Raw genomic sequence first — 22,127 nt, forward strand, 5'->3', positions numbered from 1 at the left:
ATTAGTAAATTCTTCTCTTGTTACTAGACTAAGGAGAGAGAAAAATCTTTGGGAAACAGTTACATACGTACCTAGTCACCTCTACTTTTCTCAAGGTCAACAAAATACAGGCATTATTAGAAAAAAAAGAATTAACTCTTTATGTCCCCAAGCAAAATGAGAATACTTGATTGACTCCATTACATTGGTCTTGCTTTCTCACTATTAAATAGAGCTCGTGAGACACTGGATCCAAATGCCTTCCGCCTGCCAGCTGAGCTGGACACAGCCCTCACTAACAAAAAATCTCCACCGTCATCTTGCCAATCACTTCTAGACACAGATGGATTTAATATAAAATTTGAAGCCAAAGTAACTCAATCCTTGAGGTAGGAAATACGGAAAAGGCTTGGGGAGGTTAGGGGATGCCAGAAAGGGGGCGAGTTGACTGCATGCTCATCTGAGATGTTGCATGAGGCCACACCCACCACCACTGCAGTGCAGGTCACTTGGGCTACTCAGAAGCCTCCTGAACTATTCAGGGGTTTAAAAGCCACTCCTTAAAAAAATGTATATTCCATTTCACTCTGAATGAAATAGTTAAAGATAAATGCATATTCATTTAAAGAATTAAGTATTTATTGATCTTAATAGTCATATTAATTTACTCTATAACCAACAATAAAATATAGTATCTCTGACCTGGAAATATAAAGAGACAAGGTTTCCTAGTAGAGAAGCTATTTGGCTTGTGGGTCTTCTAACACAGCAAATTTGGGATGAATTCAGATCACTAAGCCGCTAGAGAAAATTTACTTATTTGGTGCCAACTGCATACCAGGCAGCGTGTGACGCCATCCTAAAGTGACCAGCAGGGAGTCCATGTGCCTGTGAGAACAGGGCTCTCCTACTGCCTAAGTTGCTAAGCACCTACCATAAGAGGGGGTGTGCCATTCCAGAGCCCCCTGCCCCCCCCCCCACTGTCTGCACACCAAGGTGAATCAAGGGAGAGAACGGTAAAGCAAGATTTTCATTTGACCTTCAATGGCGGGTGGGATAACGCTGAAGCACTCAGTGCCTAAACCACTCAGTACCCAGTGGGCAAAGACAGCAAGAGACTGAAGTGGTTTAACTTGGGGGCTGGCAAGAACTCCGCTGCAGATGGCCGGAACAGAAATGAAAGAAAATGCTGGCATGTGGGCACAGTATTCTGGAAGACTCGAGTTTGGTGGTCTGGAATTTGGAGTTCACTGAGGCAGTAGGGCAGAGATGAGAAGGTACTGGGCAAGGCCATGATGGAGACTTTGGCAAAGGCCGTGCCGGCAGCAGGTGGGAGACTGTGGCACGGAGGGGGGAGGGCTCGAGGCAATCTCACGCATTGTGTGCTCCAAGCAGAGTAATCTCACAGGAGACATGAGATCATGCCAGAGAATCGTCAAGGTAAAGGAAGAAAAAAAAGAAAGAAAGAAAGATCCATGTCCAAAGAGTGCCCGTGAATTATGGCCATCCCCAGGTTGCTCCTCATCCTCATCTAGATGGTGCTGTCAGGGTTCATGTGTTTGTCTGGCGTCTCTGTGACACGCGGTGCTCAGAATCATGGTGGAGCCTGTCAGACACTTAAGGCTACAGCTCATAGACATGAGCCGAGCTGACAGTGTTCCCTAAGAACAGCGCCACTCTGCTAGGCATTAAGCAAATCATTTGTGCTGTGCAGCTGCGACCTGATCCCCGGGGAAATCTCCCTAGCACCGGCCAACGCCATCAACCCTTAAGAAGCCGACGACCCAGAAGTCAAGGCTGACTTCAAAGCAATCTGGAGGGCGCCAAACCACTGCCCAAGAATGTCAGCATGTCCCTGAACATGCCTCGGCTAAGCTGCCAATAGCAGCTTCTTCCTTTAAAGTGCGTCTTATTCCCATGAACCTCTTTCTCCACAAATAATAAGTGGACCATGACCATTTTCTCGATGCCTGACATATTCAAGCAGAAGTTGCAGCATTTCATCTCCTCTACTGTACCCAATCATTCCCTGGGCGTCCCCCGGCTGAGTATACATCACGCTGGGGCAAGGAAATCATTTTAAAGAGACATCACCAGCTAGACCAGTCCTGAGAATTAAAATGTACAAATCTAAGGGTTTGAACTGAAGACTCAAAAATGCAGTACCCATCCTCCTTAAGCAGCCATGAACTACAAAATCCTGTTTCAGGGACCTGTTTTCCTTTGTTCCAGATGTATCCAGATCTTTCCTTTGGGGGGCACACCCTGAACCTGAGACAGTTTCTGAACCATTGTGGGTCAAAATCACAGTCCAGATCTGAAAATTCCCTTTCTCCCCCATGTCAAAATGGACCGAAAAGTTCAGGGCATATCTTAAGATGGCACGCACATTCGTGAAAGCCGGAATGAATCTACAGGTTTGCAGCAATCATCCGCTGTTCTTTTGACAATTCCTCAGTTCATGTGGAAAGCAAAATTATTCCTATGAACTGAATGGATTCCGGAGGCATATGGCTGTCCGGCAGCAGGACTGAATACAGACCTAAGATTTGTCAGCCATAAAATGAATCAATAATTAAAATGGAGTTCACCTCCATGCCGTGAATTTAAAGTCTAACTACAGGTTTCCCCAAGTTTGCCTAAAATATGCATTAAAGCTTAACATCCATGCCATAATAATATTCATTAGTAATCATACCCTACTGATTAACAAGCATCAGGGAAATTTAAGGGGTAGGGGAAACACACCCACTCACCTAATTAGAACACATGTTTATTTAATGTCCCTATAATCGCTATGAAAAAGAACACTAGCTTGGCAAATTTAAATCACGATGTTCTAACTGCGTAAATATTTCAGCAATGGACCCCAACCCAGAACACACCCATTAACCAAGGAGGAAAAACAAAAGCATTCTGTTTCTAGAGGCGTCTTTGCAGTCTAAAGCCAACCTCTCACAAACGCAGCCTCCAGGAGCCAGAGAACAATGAGGGAACATGTTGATTCGGCTTCTTACCTTTTTCCCTTTCCTCTTCCTATGAGCAGGCTTGGCGTTCTTCTCCTTTGGTTCTTCACTCATCTTTCCTTTAGATCAGGGGAGTTGAGACGAGAGAGATCACCTTCCGTGTTCCCACATCCAAACCCGCGACAAAGAGTCACAGCATTGAGACCAAAGTCCATTTAGGGAGCTCCCCAGGCAGAGCGGCTGCTTCAAGCCAGCCCTGGCTGCTGTCACAGGCAACTTGGGCTGCCCAGCTTGCCTCGGGAAGAAACTGGGTGTTCTCTACAGCAAAACCTTGGTTATTCTTCTGAAGAAAAATCAATATTCCAGCCCTTCGTCGTTTTCCTTTTCTTTCTTATTCCTTTTTTTTTCTTTTTTTCTTTTAGCTAGTCATTATCCTGAGATAAGATCTTGACAAGATTTCAGGCTTGCTTCTCCACAGTGATTCTAGCTTGCAAATGGTGAGAGAGGGAAAGAGGGAGGCAGACGCGCGTGTGCGCTGCACACACACACACACACACACACACACACACACACACACACACACACAGGAACAAGCGAGACTGCTGACGAGTCCCTGAAGCCTTCCCAGGGGCTGGCTCACTGCAGTTTGCAGGCTGGGAAGCCAAGGCGAATGTAAATGCTCTCAGAGATCAAGCCTCCAGAGGACACATGTGTTGAAAGCATTGGGCATACCCAGGAGGCAGCAGTGGGGGTGGTGACAAGAGATCGGGTTACTGTCTCGTGAAAACACACACACACACACACACACACACACACACACGCACGCTCCATGATACAAACAATAAAGAGACCTGTTACTGTCGAAGAAAAAGCTGAATTCTTATCATGAGGAGATTTTGCTTTAATTTTTTTATTTAAATGTAATTAGCAAAAAGATTCACAAATTGCTCATCCAAAGCTGTGAATTCTAATGAAGAATGGGCTAACACAAAGCCCCGTACCTAAGTTGCCATTTCCCACATTTGAACCTTGGTCTCCTTCCACGAATACATGAAACCAATCCACAGAAAAGAAGCCCTCCAGGATAGGCGAGAATTCCTAAGGGCTCAGCTAGGCGCGCTCTCTCTGTGACAGAAACACCCCGTGCCCCTGGATAGTCCTCAGGGCAATGCAGGGCTCTGACCACATTACAGCCTCCACAGCTGCCCCAAGCACACACCAGGCTCACAGTCCTGCTCTGGGCCACCAAGGCTTTGAGAGGTTTCCGGGTGACGTCACACCTAGCTGGAAAGTCCCTGAGACATCCCACCTATGTGAACACAGCTGAGTGCCTGTAGGGTGTGGTCACTTTTAGCAGTTTTCCAAGTGCTCCTGATACATTTTTCTTCAGAGAGAACAAGGTTCTGGGTGCTACCTCCTATCACAAAGATGGAAGCCGGTCCTGTGAGCAGACAGTAGGAAGGGGGGCTAGGGTAAGGTCTCTCAGGAGACCGGCTTGAAGGGGATTTTAGTTATGCGAGCACAGACATTTAGGAGTAAAAGAGACTCAGGAGGCCAGTTTGCAGGGAGATCCATGGAACTACTCAATACAGGAGGAAAGGATGCAAACATCCCGAACTAAAAAGTTCACCTTTCTGTACTGAAATGCCATTCCTCACCTGGCACTTCAAGCAGGGTTCTAGCTATACTTAACAAACCTTGACTCCTCAAACACCAGCCCCCTAAAAAGAGTGAGCATGAGGGAGGATTTAGGGGGCTTTGTCACGGCCATCAGGGTTACAAGCACGCACAGTGTGACCCATGAAGACCCTACATGCTGTGGTTCAGGTCTAAAGGGCTGCTCTGTAGTATGGGGTGCTGAGGACGGCTGACCCACCCATAGGCGTCCTCGAGGTTCCTTCAGCTTTAAGCAGCTGCTAACCTGTCACTTCTGTTTCTGTTGCTGTTCTGGAACGTTCCTCCCAAAGCACAATGAAAGGTCAGAAAATCCTAACAGCAGGATGAATCCTTCAAGGTCTTCACTGATTCAATGCTTGCTTGTCTTCGGGACAGGGAGGCCTGGGGAATAGGAGTCCTTTCCTCTGTCAGTCAGTCTCTCTGCAATGGGGTGAACCTCGGCCTATCTGTACTATGCTCTGGGAGAGAAAATACGGAGTTAGGGCTTTGTATGAATTCTCCAGAAGCTGAACTGCCCATGCAGGTGGATTCAAGTCTGAATATCCCACCTAAATCTTCCATTCTTCATGAGGAAAGCCACCAAGCTAGACCACCTACCTGCCGTTTTTGCCATATTACGATTCCAACATTGAAAAATTTTGTTGAGAGACTGAGTTTATATGAATGTTTACCTGAATATATGTTTTGTGTGCTACAAGCATGCAGTGCATAAGATGGCCAGAAGAGGGTGTCAGATTCCCCAGAACTAGATTTATTACAGGTTGTGAGCCATCATGTGCAGGCTGGTCCTCTGGAAGAACATGCAGCGCTCTTAATTGCCGCGTCATTTCTTCAGCCCCCGCCCCGACATTTTCATTCAACACCTTCCCTTCCAAGAAAAGCATAGGTCCTGAGTACAGGGTATGAGCTGTGTGAGAGAAAGACGTGGGAAGCCAAGGATTTGGGGGGCAGCTGAAGAGGGGGGTCCACAAACAAGGCACTTCATTCTAGGCTCCTAGCTGCCTCAGTTCTGTGAGTTCTTGGGCAGAAGAATTTTCCCAAAAGGGACATGAATGCAAACCTCAAGAGAGGGTTTATTTTTTCTTCAGGTTTGCACTGGTGTCCCATTTTCTGTTATTTGTTGCCTTTTGAAGGGTTCCATAAAAGATCCTTTTAGAGACATTTATTCTAGCATTGCAGAAATGCCCACACGAAGCTACGCTATCAGGGAATCCTGGCAAAAGGAAGCTAATAGCTATGTCCTGTTTTTTAGCTTTATTGAACAGACTGGAAAAACACAAATGCTTTAATGACTGATTAAAAGAATTCACCTTGATGAAAGCATTCTTCAACAATAAACATTTTAAACCTGGGGGGGGGATGATTCTCGAGTTTATTCTGCTCACTCAGAGACAAGTGCCATGTTTTCTTTCATATAAAGAGACAGTGTGTGTGTGTGAGTGAGAGAGAGAGAGAGAGAGAGAGAGAGAGAGAGAGAGAGAAAGAGAGAGAGAGAGCATGTGTATGAGAGAAAGAGACTGTGTGTGACAGAGAATGTATATATGTGTGTGTGTGAGAGAGAGAGAGACGGTGTATATAAAAGAGAGACCATGTGTATAAGAGAGAGATATTAAGTGTACAAAAGAGAAACTGAGCCAGGCGGTGGTGGTGCATGCCTTTAATCTCACTACTTGGGAGGCAGAGGCAGGCGGATCTCTATGAGTTTGAGGCCAGCCTAGTCTACAACATCTAGTTCCAGGACAGGCTCCAAGGCTACAAAGAAACCCTGTCTCAAAAAGAGAGAGAGAGAGAGAGAGAGAGAGAGAGAGAGAGAGAGAGAGAGAGAGAGAGACAGACCCTCAGGGAGGGGGAGAATGGAAAGAGATTGCAATGGAATTCATATAAATTAAAAGCAGAATGGGGCACTGTTTGGAGGATGGGAGGCACCAGCAAGAGAGAGCAGTCAATGGGGGTGGTTAGAAAAATACATATGTATGGCAGTACCACAATAAAATCCATTATTCGGTATGCTAATTTACAAATTGATTTAAAAAATTAAAAATTAATCCATTCATATACAAATATGTAAATAAATTACTAATTATTAATTATTAAACTGTACAAAATAAGAGAAACATAAAAGCGATCAAGGGCCTAACACAAGAATGTTTGTAAAAATGTCAATCAGTTATTTTTAAAATATAAAAATGTATTTAAATTGATGAAAAATTTAGGAGATTGATGGACCAGACTTCTCTGTTTCAATACACTTTACTGTTTCTGTTTATATACACAATGATTCTATTGAAAGTTACACTTTGCTCTGTTGATTGAAAAAAAAAAAAGAAAGAAAGAAAAAGAAAACCTAGGACCTCTTAAGATAGCAGGACACAGTAAAATTCTACAGGAGTCCCTCTGAGGAAGAACCCACAAATCATATCATCAGATATGACAGAACATTCAATTCCCAGAAGCAAAATGAAATGCATCAACTTACTTAAGTAATAAAATGTCACCATCTTAAGGCCTACCATACTAAGTGTAGGTGGCTTATCACCTAATTCTTTTCTCCAGAAACTGATAAGTGCCAAGCATTTAAAATTATATAAATATAATAAATATAAATATATATTGAGAGAGAGAGAGCTTCACGCCTTTAATCCTTTAATTCCAGCACTTGGAGGCAGAGGCAGGTGGATCTCTGTGAGTCGTGGCCAGCCTGGTCTACAGAGCAAGCTCCAGGATGGTCAGAGTTACATAGTGAGACCCTGTTGTTGATGATGATGATTATGATGATGATGATAATAATAATATCTCCAAAGTCTGTCAAGTTCTTGAGTTAGTTAGGGCCTCGACTGTCGGACAGCACAGATTCTCTCATGATTATATTCCCGACAATGTAAAACACATCTTCACTCCCTAAGACCAAATTTTAGCTAAAGGATGCAAAATGAAACATCTTAGGTTTGATGAACGGAAAGTTTATTAGGTCTTGAACGCTCTCATGTCTGTTCACCTGTGCTCTTAAACCACACAGTCATGGAAGCAATGAGGACTTTAACAAACCCAAAGGCCTACAACTGAATTTTCAATCCGAAGTGTTCTGAATAAAAGGGTAATGTGATTGATCTAAAAACAGTCTCGAGGTGATTACTTATTCCAGAAACATTAACTACTTTCCAATAGCAATCTCTTTTTTTCCCCTCCCAAATTAGAAAATTGCCCAGCCCTTAGAGAAGTTAAATATAACCTAAAACATTTGAAGCTAAGCGCAATGAATTATCCCTGAAAACAAGACTCTAGTTCACAGAGGGGGGAAGGCAACCCCAGAGGCAAGCTGCTTTCTTGTCCAGCGTCCCACTATAGACGCTCACAGGTATGCGATACCAATCTGAGACGGTTCTATTTTTAAATTAAATAACTCGCATAAGAGGACACAGACCGGGTCAACTGTCCTGGAACAGGTTTATTTTTAAAAATGAAAGTTGCTTACCGTGGGGAAAGAACGGGCAGGGGTTGTCAGCAAACCAAGTTTTAAAGTTATTGTCTACATAAAGTTCACCTGGAAACTCTAACAGGGTAGCTTCTTAGACAAGGCTCAAGTACAAAAAAAATCCCCCAAAATAGCTTCTTAATGAAATTCGGGAGGCATTCCCGTAGAGTTACACCGATTTTACTTCTCAGACCAGACTGTTGGTGAGCTCCACAGCTAGCTGGTGAGCTAACACAGTTGCTAAATCTTAGAAATAACTGACTTCGCTTTGACACTCTTTGTTTCTACTGGACATTAAAAATACCTGTGAGGTTCAAGACAACTCTAAGGAGAGGCTGTTTGGTTGGAATCCCTGGAATGTGAACTCTGACCTTCTGAGGTTACCCAGCCAGTTGCTAGTGCCCCAGCTCTGTGACTGCCCTCCTGCACCTGCTCCACTCCACACCAGAATCCCCCAGAGCTTAAAGACAAAGTGCGTTGAGAGCTGAGATGGAGATTACGGCCTAAACAAACTGGGCCTTACTATGCATTCCCTCCCCCCTTTCTTCTTTATTGTATTTGTGAGACGTGATTTCAGTCACACAGGGTGGCCTTAAACTTGCTATGTAACCAAGGTTGACTGATCCCCGCTGCTAGCTTCCTGATTGCTGGCATTGCAGGTGTGAGCCATTGTGACCAGCTTATTACAGGACATGGGAACAAACTCCGAGCTTGGTATGTGCTGGGCAGCCTCTTTACCAACTAAACTACATCCTCATGCCCCCAAAGGTTTAGTTTAATTAGAACAAGCTAATAGGGATAGTGGAGCTGAGGGAACCCTCTCTGTGGGGTTTTAGCATTTACCTTGCCCCACATTGTGTAAATGACAACAGAGAAAAAGAGAGAGAGGGAAAGTGTGTGTGTGTGGGGGGGGCAGGAAACACAGGTGGCCACTGTATAGTCAAAGCAGCTCTTTGTCACCTTTAATTTCGGCTAAAGGAAATCTTGGGTTATTTTTGCCACAACCACCGTCAATCCCCCAGAGCAAGAATAAGACCACTACCACAATTTTTTGAGACAAATTTGAAGTAACCTTTATGAAATAGGTTTAACCTTTATGTAATAGACCAGGTCCATAGATATTACCCAGGTCCATACCTGGGATTCCCAGAATAAGGCATCAAATTATATCAGACAGGGGCTTATAAGGCAAAACCCACAAGGCTTATGAACTTCCTACCTTAGTCGGATCAGGAGCAAGCATACATCTTGATGGACTTCCTGCCAACATCCCTCTCATCTACCTGTGATCAAGCACATCCTATATACAACTGGTGCAACCACGCTTGTTCTGAGAAGTGAAAACACTGGGCTTATTTTCCGTGAGCAGCCCCCAGCCTTCTAGAAGTTACCTCTCCTTGGGCAACCGGGGCTTACACGTTTGAGGCATTTTTGCTTCATAGACCTCTTAAACACAATAATTTAGACTTCAAACACATCATTAACCATTACTCCACCACTACTGTTTCCTTTCACTATGCACCCAACACTTCAAAAGACTGGTTGGGACCTTCAGTGGCCGGGCAGCAATGGAAATGGACAAATACAGAAAACATCCAAGGGTAATGTATATGTCAGAGTCATGTAACATCTAGCCTTTTGTCCTGTCCTGTAGCGCAAACAGTTAAGAAAATACACGCTACGCCTTTGAACTCCTTGATTCTTGTTGTTGCAAAATAACACATTGACATTTGCAAATCTACTTAATACGCCCGAAGAGTCAGGCAGGCAGGGGCATGAAGAGCAGGAACGAGTCCAGCTCACTGTCTGATATGTGCACGGCTTGGGATGGATCCAACCACGGTCTACCCGACAGCTTGTGAAACCCAGCTCAGCAGTAAGCAACGCGCTCTCCCAAATGCCAGTTTTGATGTCCCTGTTCCATTTCTGAGTGTGCTGGAAGCTTCGGGCAGGTGCATAGCAGGACTTTCCTGTTTTGCTGAGTGTCCCTTCTTTCCCGATTATTCAGCCTTGTGCCCATTAAAATATAATGATATAATCAAAGTGAATTAGTAAAACAGGGAGAGACAGGATGGTCAAAGAAGGTAGCTTAGTAAGTGGGCGGTCTGCTTTCCTTCCCTGAACCTCAGCGGTATGGCTTTCTGAATAGGGTCATTTTCTTTCACCAGACTAACAATTCTGTTTAGAGGCCGATAGACTAGCAGAACTTTTCATAGATGAGGAACTAATGAGTCATCCCTTTGATCTTTCCCCAGATCCCTGGGTTTTGCTTAACAACAATAAGGATCCTAAATGATTTTAGAAAGAACGACAGTGGCTCATGCCGAAGACAGTAGCTTGTTTGCCAAAGAATCCTAACAATGCCAATGTGAAAATGAATGAGAAAGATGACTGCTTCTGTTCGGCCCACACCCAAGGCAGGTGAGTGTTCCTGCTCAGGTTTTCTTTTCTTGCTATGGAAAACTTTTGTGAAAATGAGATCGCTACAACTCTACTGCAGTCCAAAGGAGCAGCTCTCAACTGTCCGTATTCCAGCTGACGTATCATTTCTGATGCCCCTATTTTTACAGCTACTGAAATAAAAGAGATCAGAGAAGGAATAAACCCTTTAAAACCAATGTAAGAGTCAGGCATGGTGGCACACGCCTTTAATCGCAGCACTTGGGAGGCAGAGGCATGTGAATCTCTGAGTTTGAGGCTAGCTTGGTCTACAGGGTGAGTTCCAGGACAGCCAGGACAGAAGGGAAACCCTGTCTCGAGAAACTAAAACCAACTCAAACCTTATTTTGCAGGATCACACATCTTTACGCTGAAGTTGGTAGGAATACAAAAGAGTTCTATGTCATAACCTGCATATCTGTTAACCTATTATGTGATATTGTTTAGAAATGCCTTCAATTAATCTCACTCATTTGACTGGATGCATTTGGGTCAAGGACCATGACAAATCCAGAGGATAGTGACCCAACAGAAGAATAAGTAAAGCCAGGGAAACAGGTAGGCAAACTTCAGATGGTCTTCACCCTTGCTCCCCTCCTCCAAATCCAATCCCCGTGTCTTCATACCCACCAGAATGGCTAAGGTCAACAGCACAAATGGCAGCTCACTCTGGCAAGGACATGGAGTAAGGGGAACACTCATCCATTGTTGTAATACAGTAACTATGAAAAAAGTGTAGTGGTTCCTCAGGAACATGGGAACAAATCTACCTGACGATCCAGCTATCCCACACCTGGGCATGGTCGCTTCATCCTACCACAGAGCCCCTTGTCCCTCCATGTTCATTGTTGCCCTATTCATAATAGCCGGAACTTTGAAACAACTAGAGGTTGCTCAACAGATAAGTGGATAATGAAAATGTGGTATATTTACACAATGGATTCTTTATTATTGAGCCATTTAAAAACATGAAATTATGAGATTTGCAGGCAAATGAGTGGAACTAGAAAAAAATGATCCTGAGTGAGACAACCCAAAAAGATGAATATGGTATATATTGGTTTATAAGTGGATATTAGCAGTTGAGCCAATGGTAAGCAAGCTACAATCCATAGAATCACAGAGGTTAGTCATAAAGTAAGGGACTATGGGAGGGGGCAGATGGCTCTCTCTAGGAAAGGGGAATAGAATAGACAGTTATAGGTGGAAGATACACATTGGAATGGAAAGATTAAGAGGGGAGGAGAAGGAAACGGGGGCTAAGAAAGTAAATACAGGGATAAATGACTAAAATTAATGGCCATTTGAGGCATAGTATGAAAACCTAATGTAGTAGAATCTTCTAAAAATATATACATATATGAAGGCACTCTAAATGAAATAGCTAAAGAATAGAGGAGACATAGCCCAACCAGACATTTCTTGTAATCAAATGAAGCTTCTAGTATCAGGATTGGCTTACATTGAATTGTGTTGTTGGTCAAAGGGGTTCCATGGGAATCTCCAGACAACGCAGACTGTTGCCAAGACTACAGGTTGCTCTCCACACACTGATGGCAAGGCCCTGTTGTTGAAGATAGTAACTACACAACTCATTGAAAATAGAGACATAGAGCTAGTGCCTACATAGAGCCTACACCCTTACATGCTAGTCTCTTTGGTACAGGAAGGCATTCTATACACCACGAAATGAAGAGGGTAAACACCAGCCCAGGAAAAAAAAAAAAAAAAAAACAACCTTCAATCTATAATGGCGTCCTGGATGTAAGGTATGCTAGTGTGAAGGTGGCACACAGGTTGAAAAGGGAAACAACCAATCAATATCTGATTCGACTTAAAGCCCTCCCCCCATGGAACCCATACGTGCATGGGTGATGAAGAACCTGAGACTTGATAGCCCAGGGACCAGGGATAAAAATCAATCTACTGTTCCACTAAAAGAACATAGCAATAAAATGACTCCTAAGAACATTCGGCTTTACTCATTGATCACTTCCTTGTTCTGCTGTCATCAAAGAAGCTTCCTCCTACAACAGAAGGGAACAAACACAGAGACCCACAGTCAGACATGACACAGAAAATGAAAGAGACCTTGGAACACTCAGTGCTAAACTGGATGTCTCTATCAAATCCCTCCCCCAGAGCTTAGGGATACTGCAGAAGAGGAGGCAGGAAGAGTCTAAGAGCTGGAGGGGGATGAAGGACACCAAGGAAACGAGAGCCTTTAAGTCAACAAGATCAACACACATATGAACTCACTAAGACTGAGGCAGCACCCACAGAACCTCATGAGTCTGCACCAGATGGGGTCTTAGAGCTGAAAGAAGTGACTACCCACCCCCATCCCTAACCCAGATGCTATCTTCAATTGATAGCCACAGGCAAAGGGAAAATCGGGTTTCTCCAAGGGAGTCTCACTGGGGAAACAAACCACTCTTAGGGGTAAGTTCCATGCCCAGGAGTAGAAGGCCAACAGAAAAGAAACTCGATGACATCTTTGCTGTCTCATAACGTTGTGCCAGCCCTCCTTCTCCCCGTGATTTACCCTATAGGTCCCTTGTGTATTTATTTTGGCTCCCAGTTTTGTGTTTCCTGAGTCTGCAAACAAGTAGGTCTCTGTGTCTGCTTCTTGTGCATTTTCTTAGGGTCTTTTCCTTCTGTTTTTCCCCCATTCTGCTGTGCTAGCTTTTGTTCTATCATATCATATTAATTCATCTCTTAGAAGCCTGTTTGTTTTCTAATAAGACAGAAAGGGGTTGGATTCAGATGTGGGGAGAAACTAGGAGGAGTACAGGGAGGGGAAACTGTAATCCGGATATATTATATGAGCAAAAAAAAATCTATTTTTCAAAAGGGAAAAAAAGCAAGCATCCACTGAAAACATAGATCTGCCATAGCTTTATAATTACCACTTTCAACCAATGTGAGGATTAATAATTAATTACATATCCAAACTCCATTGGATGAGTCTTACCTAGCTTGGGTCCCAGCGTCATCTGGACTCACGGTGTTCAATGTGGCAATACTGTCATGTTAGGACAGGTGTGGTGACAGGTGAGTCAACTGCCTAATACAACTCTCATGACCTCCTTCCAGACTGTCCACTCCAACTACCAATTCCTCTTTCACTGTCCTGTCTCCTTTAACTTTTCAAGTTCTGGTCACTAACTATTTATCTTAAGCTCGTGTTTCTCTTTGCCTTAACTGAATGACTTCATGCATCGGAACCAACACACATTGCTTCTATGTGTATGTGTGAGTGTGGGTACATTCACCACATGCATGCAGTACCCATGAGGCCAGTAGAGAGCATAGGATCTCCTGGAGCTGTCAATTTTGAGCCACTCTGTGAATCTGGGAACCAAACCCAGGTCCTCTGTAACCGCAAGTATTCTTAACTGCTGGACCATCTTGATAGCACTTAATACCTATGTTTTTATAGACAAATATGCCTCTAATTTTAAAGGGTTATAATTTAAAGACATGATAAGATAATTCAGGAAAAAAAAGTGGAAGTGATAGTCCTCTGAGTTTTATCATCCCCCATCTAAGTGGTGGAGTACTATAAAAAGGACTTACAGATACTGTCTTCAGTTAAGATAGCTTCAGTCTCTGATAGCTGCCAAATTTAAAAAGAGAAAAAGATTTTTCTGTTGTTTCTATTTAATTTCTTTGGTAATGTTAAAGCCTCTTTTCTTTCTTTTTCTTTTCTTTTTTTTCCGTTTTTTTTTTTTTTGTTTTGTTTTGTTTTGTTTTTGAGACAAGGTTTATCTGTAACTACCCTGGCTGTCTTGGAAATCACTTTGTATACCAGGCTGGCCTCGAATTCACAGAGATCTGCCTGCCTCTGTCTCCCAAGTGCTGGGATTAAAGATGCAGGTCACCATGTCCAGCTAATCTCTTTTATTTCTTATGTTACTAATTTTATTTTCAGGGCCACAATCAGTCAAGACAATAAGGAGAGATGAACGTACAGTTGTGCCTATAAAACAGAAGACTGAACAGAGTAAAACCTAAGAAACCTAATCAGCATGCTCAGGCTGTGAGTTCCAGACCTGTATCTCCTACATCATCGGGGCATGCATTTCTTTGGTAACGCCAGATCTGGTACGGTACACAGTCCTTAGTAAGTATCACAGGTTGGGCATCCCATTATGAAAATCCAAAATCATAAGCTGTTTGAACGCCAGTAAAAAGTCAAAAGTGGAAAATTCGAAATGTAGGTAAAACCCAAAACAAAATGACCTCCAGGCTGCGTGTATAAGGTGAATATGAACCCACATTTAGATGCAGGTGCCAGCTCCACACATATCATTATACATTCAAATTTTCAAAACTAAATCACATCTGACCCCCAAACATTTCAGATTAAAAATCATAAGAAAAAAAAACTAAAAAAAAAAAAAAAAAAAAAAAAAAAAAAAAAAAAAAAAAAAAAAAAAAAAAAAAAAAAAAGAATGGGACAGGGAATCTAGAAATTTGATAACTTGGCAGAGATGTTGAAACTGAGGACCCCAAACCTAAACTGTTAGAGAGAACCTTCAAAACGGCCTCGAGGGAAAAAAGGCTCAGGGAGACTAGCAGAGAATAGCAGAGAAAGACTTTTGAATTTCCCAAGTTCCCTTCACACTTGCAGGATTAGGAAGCAGAATGGTCCTGGGTCCCTGAGTTAATGCCTGAAAGGGGCTTGTCAATGTATTAGGTAGAGATGAATGAATGAATGAATGAATGAATGAAGATAGATGAAGCTAGCGTATGCTTACACTGAAATGCTGGGGTTGGGGTGGGCTTTAGTAGTGTCTCCAATTAATGCAGACTCTGAACTGAAGAGCCCTGAAGCTACAGTCAAGGTGGCTAGGTCTGGGCTCTGAAGGTCAGTTATTCATTTAACCAAAGCAGCAGTTGTAGAAGAAACAGCTGTGTGAAGCTTCAGAGAACTTAAGACGAGCTCAGAAAAATCTTGCCACTCCAAAGAGCAAAAAAGCCCACTATAGTCATGTTAAAGAGCATGGAGGCTTCTGGGGAGGAGAGAGAGAGAGAAAGAGAGAGGGAGGGAGGGAGGGAGGGAGAGAGAGAGAGAGAGAGAGAGAGAGAGAGAGAGAGAGAGGATAAACTGAAAGACATCAAACATGTTTAAATCAGGAACTATAATGATACAGAAACAAACAAACAAACAAAAAAGCTAAGACAAACCCCACTCAAACATTTACCAATGGCAGACACCTAGAGTGCCAACTCAACCTGAAAATTACTAGAAAAGGATCAAATATTAATCCTGGCCTGACCTGCTCTGACTGTGCAAAATGCATCTCAAACTGACTAACTGGTGACGAGATATGCCATTTTCTGTGTTTTATAGATTGTGAAGACAGTCACAGATGTGAACCACTTCTCAGAGGCTATACAGGACAGAGCAGCTTGTGAGGGGGTCTGCTCAGCACATAGCCACAGGCTTGGAGTGTGCTCGGCAGAGACAAGACAAAGGGGATAAAGAACCAAACCGCCAAGGACCCATCATAGAACAGCACCGGACTTTCGCTTCTCCTCACTCATGCTTCCTGTTCACTGGCTGGAATACAGAGTACCACCTCCCCAGAAAGGAAATGCCACCAACCTACTTGGCAAAGAAGAACAAAGAATAAACATTATTTTCCACTTCTTCCAAGTCAGAGCAAAGATAATCCATATTAAGAACTACTTGATAATATTTGTCAACGTCAACATAAGTACAAGTAAGTTCCCCCAGATAAGTAGTTCAGGTTTAGTGGTTTCATTTTTGCCTTATTTTCAAAGTCAAGTGTATAGTGATAAATGGCTAAGAAAGGTCTACATATCAAGTAATTGTCGTGAGCACAGCTCACAAACCTTAGGAGTCTCAGATCAGCAGCTTCTGTGGGGAGCACAGCATCGTGTTCCTTGGGGGAGGGAACTCATTTAAGCCACTTCCAGGGTTTCAGCACCAAATGAATTAAAACCAATAAATAAAAACAAAAGGAAAGGGAAGGACGTGGCTGTTCCCAGGTGTGGTGGAGGAGATAGTTACTGTAGACACGTGGGACAGAATAGCCAGAGGCAGGGACATCTGGGAGAGTCCAGAGCAGACGTGAGCGGACTGAGCCAGACCACGTGAGCAGAGAGGGGAGGGAAAGGGGGGGGGCATGTGTGCATCCAGGAAGCACAAGAGAGAGCAGACAAAGAGACCAGGTAAGCAAACCTGAGCTGGAGAGTTCAGAGTGGGGGTTTGCGGTTATGCCAGCAAGGAGGGCCCTGTAACAGATGGGAACTGGGAGATTGCAGGGAGAACCTGGTGGCCAGGTCTGCTTTAGTGTGTTAAATAGGCCCCTCAGCAGTTTGTCCCAGGTTTGAAACTTAACAATAATGTGTTCTAAACCTTTCAAACTATGTATCACTTAACAAACCTAAGTATTCTGCTTGGCTCTTCTGGGATTTACTTTAAAAATGAATACTTTTTTTTTTTTTCAGTGAAAGACTTGATGAGCTTTTTTTTTTTTTTTTTTTTTCAAAGTCTAGACTTCTAAATATAAAAATTCCTACCTGGGTCTTCTCAGTGTTCTTCTTTCAAAAGCATTGTCATTCCTTAATCACACAACTTGAAAATAATGCGACTAAGGCGGAGACTTTCACACTCTTTTACATTCTACCCACATTGCCGAGGAGGCACAGTCTCTCGATGAGGATTTTCATAACTCCAAAAAGGGAGATGATGACGGAGAACCTGTATAAAAATCTCTCCGGGTCTTTATTGTGTATTCTCTGAGGTTATTTGAAAGAAAACTTACTTGGATAGGATGCTTTCATGCTGTTGGCCCTCGTTTCCCGTGGTGTGTGTGTGTGTGTGTGTGTGTGTGTGTGTGTGTGTGTACAAGCACATATACACAGCTCTGTGTGCACATTCCTGTGTGTGCTGGTGCATGTGCCTATGAGTGCACACTTGCACACAGAGCCCAAAGGAAAACCTCAGGTGCGATTCTCCCCCCCTGTGCTCTCCACCCTGCTTTTGGAAGCAGGGCTCTCTCTGGGATCTGACACCCACCGAATAGAAGCCCCCCCCCCCCCGAAATCTGCTGGTCTCTGTTTCCCTCATGCTGTGATTACACACACATTCCACCAGTCCTGGATTTTGCACGAAGAGTTCCTTCACACAGCGAGGGCTTTACTGACAGAGCCATCTCCCCTAAACTGAGGATGACTTTTATTCCAGAAATTGTTTTGTTAGCACCAGAATGATGAGGGTTGCTGACAGGGTTTAGCAGGTAGGAGTGCTTGCTGCTCTCCTGGAGGACTTGAACTCAGTCCCCAGTACCCACATTGGGCGGCTCACAACAGCCTGTAATTCCATCTTCAGGGGCATCTACTATCCTCTTACGGCCTCCAAGGCCACCAGCACCCACATGGAAACCACTCACAAAGGCACGCACACACATAAACAACAGAGAGATAGAACGATGGAGCACTTCCTCGTGATGACCCAGGCTGCGATGCTGATAGAAGCAGGTCCTGCTGCTTTGGCCTAAGCATGTGTGTTGTCCAGGTTCTCCACCACCACCGTACAGGGAGTGGGAATCTCTCACTGTGGGCAACCCTTAGCAATAGTAGGCTGCTTTAAGCCTCGGAGCATCCTGTAGATTGCTGCTGCTGCCAAGCCAAGGAGGAGCCCCTGACACCTGTACCGTGTTGAAGACATGAGACTTACAGAGAGAAAAATGTATTCAGCCCTGGACTTTAAGCATAGTGCCCGCAACTCAAATCCTTAGATGATCATCTTCTTTTTTAATTGATGAATGATGATAAAAAAAAAAAGTTTGTGTTTCTCCCAAGATTCTGCCCACCAGGAATCAGGGAAGGTAAATATCAAGGCAGATTGACAGTTCCCATTGGATCCTTGCTCTCCAAATAATTCTTCGGCTTGAGGCCCTTAACCTTTTTAATATTCCTGACAGCGTGCATTCAATATCACACCCAGCATTCCTGCTGAGACTCTCAGAAACGGAGAGGGGAAAAAACAGATGCTGATAGAAGTCTGGATTTTTACTGGCACGCGGGTGACTAATTTTTAAGGGACCATCACACTTGCGCTGTTTTCTGTCTCGCACATGAGGATGGGCCCTACACATTGTGCGTTCGCTTAATAATTAACATGGAGAATTTTCTCAGAATGAAAAGAAAAACCCAAATGCTTGAAATAGATCTTTAATAAGCTGGGAAATGGCTGACTACCCCAGGATAATGAAATAGTGTGTCTGATATGAAAATACTCCCCAAGTAGCTCACTGTGACAGTTACTAAGAAGAGCGATATTGCGCACATGATAAATGCTGCCTTAGCCACACATACAAACCCAGTCCTGTGCCTGCCTCGGTCACCAACTATCTGTGCATTGTATTAACAAACTCATTATGAAGACCTAAAAGGCATGGTTCTTACTAAACCTTCTCTGAATCTGGGAGGGTGTTTTTGGAACAAATAGTAAAAGATGGGTCTTTCCATTTGGCATTCTAATGGTCTTTTAAAAAAATAAATAAAGATTTGTTTGTTTTTATTTTATGTATATGGAGGTCAGAAGAGGGCATTGGGTCTCCTGGAACTGAAATTACAGGTGGTTGTGAGTCACCGTGTGGGTGCTGGGAACTGAACCCGGGTTCTCTGAAAGAGCAGCAAGCGCTTTTAACCTCTGAGCCATCTCTCCAGCCTCTCATGGTCTTGAAGCCAACTGGGCATTAGACATGTAGGACTTTAAGCAAATATTATATAGAGATGTACAACAATGTACCGAGCACGACAGCTCACACCTGAACTTTCGGCACTTGGAAGGCGGAGTCAGCGGGATTTCAAGCTGCAGGCCAGCCTGAGTTACAGAATTTGTTCAAAGCAGCTGGGCTGCACAATGAGTTTAAGGGCAACCTAGGCTACACAGTGAGTTCTGGGTAAACCTGAGCAATAGAAAAAGACCCTATCTCCACAAATAAATAAATACATGCGTGCAAGCATACATACTTATCAGAGGAGACAGGTGAAACATAGCAGTGTGAGTAATAAAAACCCAGAGACAGATATTGGGGTTCGACCTGAAGACCAGAAAAACAAGGCAGCGAAGTCACTAGAGAGCTCTTACCTCTATGAAATCTTCAGACTGAAAGAGAGCAAGTTTCTGTCTCATCCCGCTTTATATTCCTCTCTAGTGCTGGGATTAGAGGCATGCACCACCACCGGCCCAACTTCTATGGCTAACTAGTGTGGCTGGTGGGATTAAAGGTGTGTGCCACCACTGCCTGGCCTGTATAGCTGACTGATGTGGCTATTTTGCATTCTGGTCTTCAAGCAAGCTTTATTTGTTAAAATACAAATGAAATATCACTACAAGTATACATTTAAGATATTTTCACATTAATTCCTTTTATTTTTAGTGTGTACAAGTTTTTGCCGTGCATGTCTGGTGCCCATAGTGGTGAGAAGAGGACACTGGATTCTCTGGAACCTGAGTTCCAGAATGTTGTGAGCGCCCACGTGGATGCTAGAACTGAACCAGGTCCGCTGCATGAACAGCCAGTGCTCCTAACTCCTGAGCCACATCGCCATCTCTCAAATACACATTTTTTGAAGTTACTATATTATAGAAAGGCCTTTAATTTTTTTAAAGTGAATCTACATTACATAAAGATATTCAACCTAAATAGTGAAAAATTCTAACCTTAAAAATACAGCTATTTAAATATGTTCGTTAAAATTGTTATTAGATAATTGAGGATGGCTATGATCAAAATACATTGTATTCATGAATAAAACTGTCAAAATTAAAATCAGGAAAACGAAAAACAACAACATAGCACCCCTCTGTAGACTTCTTATCTCCTAAGTGTATCCTAGAAACAGTTCATTAAATAGAATGTTGTTCTACAGACCCCTGGTAGACCAGAAGGCGATACTAAAAATGGATAGGAGATTTATATTAAAATTTAAAAAGAAAGTTTTTTAAACCAGTAAATTATAAAAAGATTATTTACATAAAACATTGACTCCATATCACATAAAAGATTCACACAGAATATAGAACTTTTTCTGATTTAAAAAAAATGCTGCTATTTAAATGAATTCTTTAAAAAAAATTTTTTTTTTTTTTTAGCATTTCCATCCACTAAAGATAGCCTGAAAATGTGGAGAGACAGAACCATTAAGCCAACTGTTCTTTTCCAGACTTGTAGACCAGGGGCCTGGGAACCAGAAACTCCTGAAGAGGGGAGGGCTAGAATACCCTTGCAGGGAAATCTTTGTGAATCCTTCCTCCTGCCAAGCAGTTCGCTCTCCTCTGACTGGGAGGCTCTAAGATTAGAAACCACAAACAAGATGGAAAGCAAATCACACCGCCTGCCAAGCCGTCACCCAGGGAACACAGTGCAGAGATCCTGTGGCCTTGTTGATTCAAATACACACCGGCACTCCGTACACTGTCAGTGCACGGGTGTGCTGAGCATCCTTGCGGCCCTGCTAGCGCAGCGCCTGCTCTGTTCAGGGGACTCGACGAGACGCACAGAGGCCAGGACAGAGATGGGGATCGAGCTCCGGCTAACACGCTAAAATCGGAATGGCATGAATATTGGTTGCCATAGTGCGCAGTAACCCACAGGTTGAGGCAGGAGGATCACCATGTTTACAAAGGAGTTTGGACTATATAGGTTAGGGGTGGGGTGGGGAGAATGAACCCTGGTTAGGAGGGAGGAGCGAGATCATGTGTTGTCATTTCTCCTCTCTGCCATGGCCATGCCCACCCTGCCCCCCGCCCCCTGGCATTTCTGTCACTGAGATTTTACACGCAGGGTTGACACTATCATTCAATTAGTAGAATGCTTGCGCGAATTCACAAAGCCCTGTGTTTAATCCCTAATACCACATAAAGCACACACCCGCGATTGCAGCACTCAGGAGTACAGGTGGAAGGATCATCATCTGCCATACAGTGAGTGTAACGGCAGTGCGGGAAACATGAAACCCATGTGAAAGTGAAAGAAAGAAGGAAAGAATGGAAGGAAGGAAGGAAGGAAGGAAGGAAGGAAGGAAGGAAGGAGAGAGGGAGGGAAGGAGGGACGGAGGGAGGGAAGGAGGGAGGGAGGGAGGGAGGGAGGGAGGAAGGAAGGAAGGAAGGAAGGAAGGAAGGAAGGAAGGAAGGAAGGAAGGAAGGTAGGTAGGTAGGTAGGTAGGTAGGTAGGTGTTGGGGGAGGCAGCTTGTTTGTTCCCGAACCAAAGTAATCTCACAGAAATTTGTATTAATTGCAATACTGTTTGGCCAATAGCTTAAGCATATTTCTGGCTAACTCTTATATCTTAAAGTAACCCATTTCTATTCATCTGTGTATCGCCACACGGCTGTGGCTTACCAGCAAGGTTCTGGTGGGCTCCAGTGGAGGTGTCTGTCTCCTGCTGGAGGCTAAGGTTCTGGTGGGCTCCAGTGGAGGTGTCTGTCTCCTGCTGGAGGCTACATGGCTCCTTACTGACACTGCTTGCTCTCTCTCTCTCTCTCTCTCTCTCTCTCTCTCTCTCTCTCTCTCTTTCTCTCTCTCTCTCTCTCTCTCTCTCTCTCT

At 43.7% G+C, this 22,127-nt stretch overlaps 1 protein-coding gene across 11 annotated transcripts in view; it reads right to left on the minus strand.

Annotated features, from left to right (window-relative positions):
* The window catches only part of Ank3 (ankyrin 3), a 526,650-nt gene that overhangs the window by 417,469 nt on the left and 87,054 nt on the right, over nt 1-22,127 (minus strand). For 3 of the 11 annotated variants that reach the window (XM_050142447.1, XM_050142421.1, XM_050142390.1), the window contains exon 1: nt 2,997-3,513. The exons of 4 other annotated variants lie outside the window; for them this stretch is intronic. In XM_050142447.1, the coding sequence (XP_049998404.1) occupies nt 2,997-3,059 (63 nt within the window). In that variant the 5' untranslated portion in view covers nt 3,060-3,513. Of the gene's footprint in view, nt 1-2,996; nt 3,514-22,127 lie in introns of those variants that run through there. 4 more of the 11 variants (XM_050142402.1, XM_050142396.1, XM_050142464.1 and 1 more) reach the window with 2 other exon arrangements.

This window comes from Alexandromys fortis, unplaced genomic scaffold, assembly GCF_014885135.2.
Source record: "Alexandromys fortis isolate MF-2015 unplaced genomic scaffold, M_Fortis_MF-2015_v1.1 scaffold_9, whole genome shotgun sequence".
Lineage (NCBI taxonomy): Eukaryota > Metazoa > Chordata > Mammalia > Rodentia > Cricetidae > Alexandromys > Alexandromys fortis.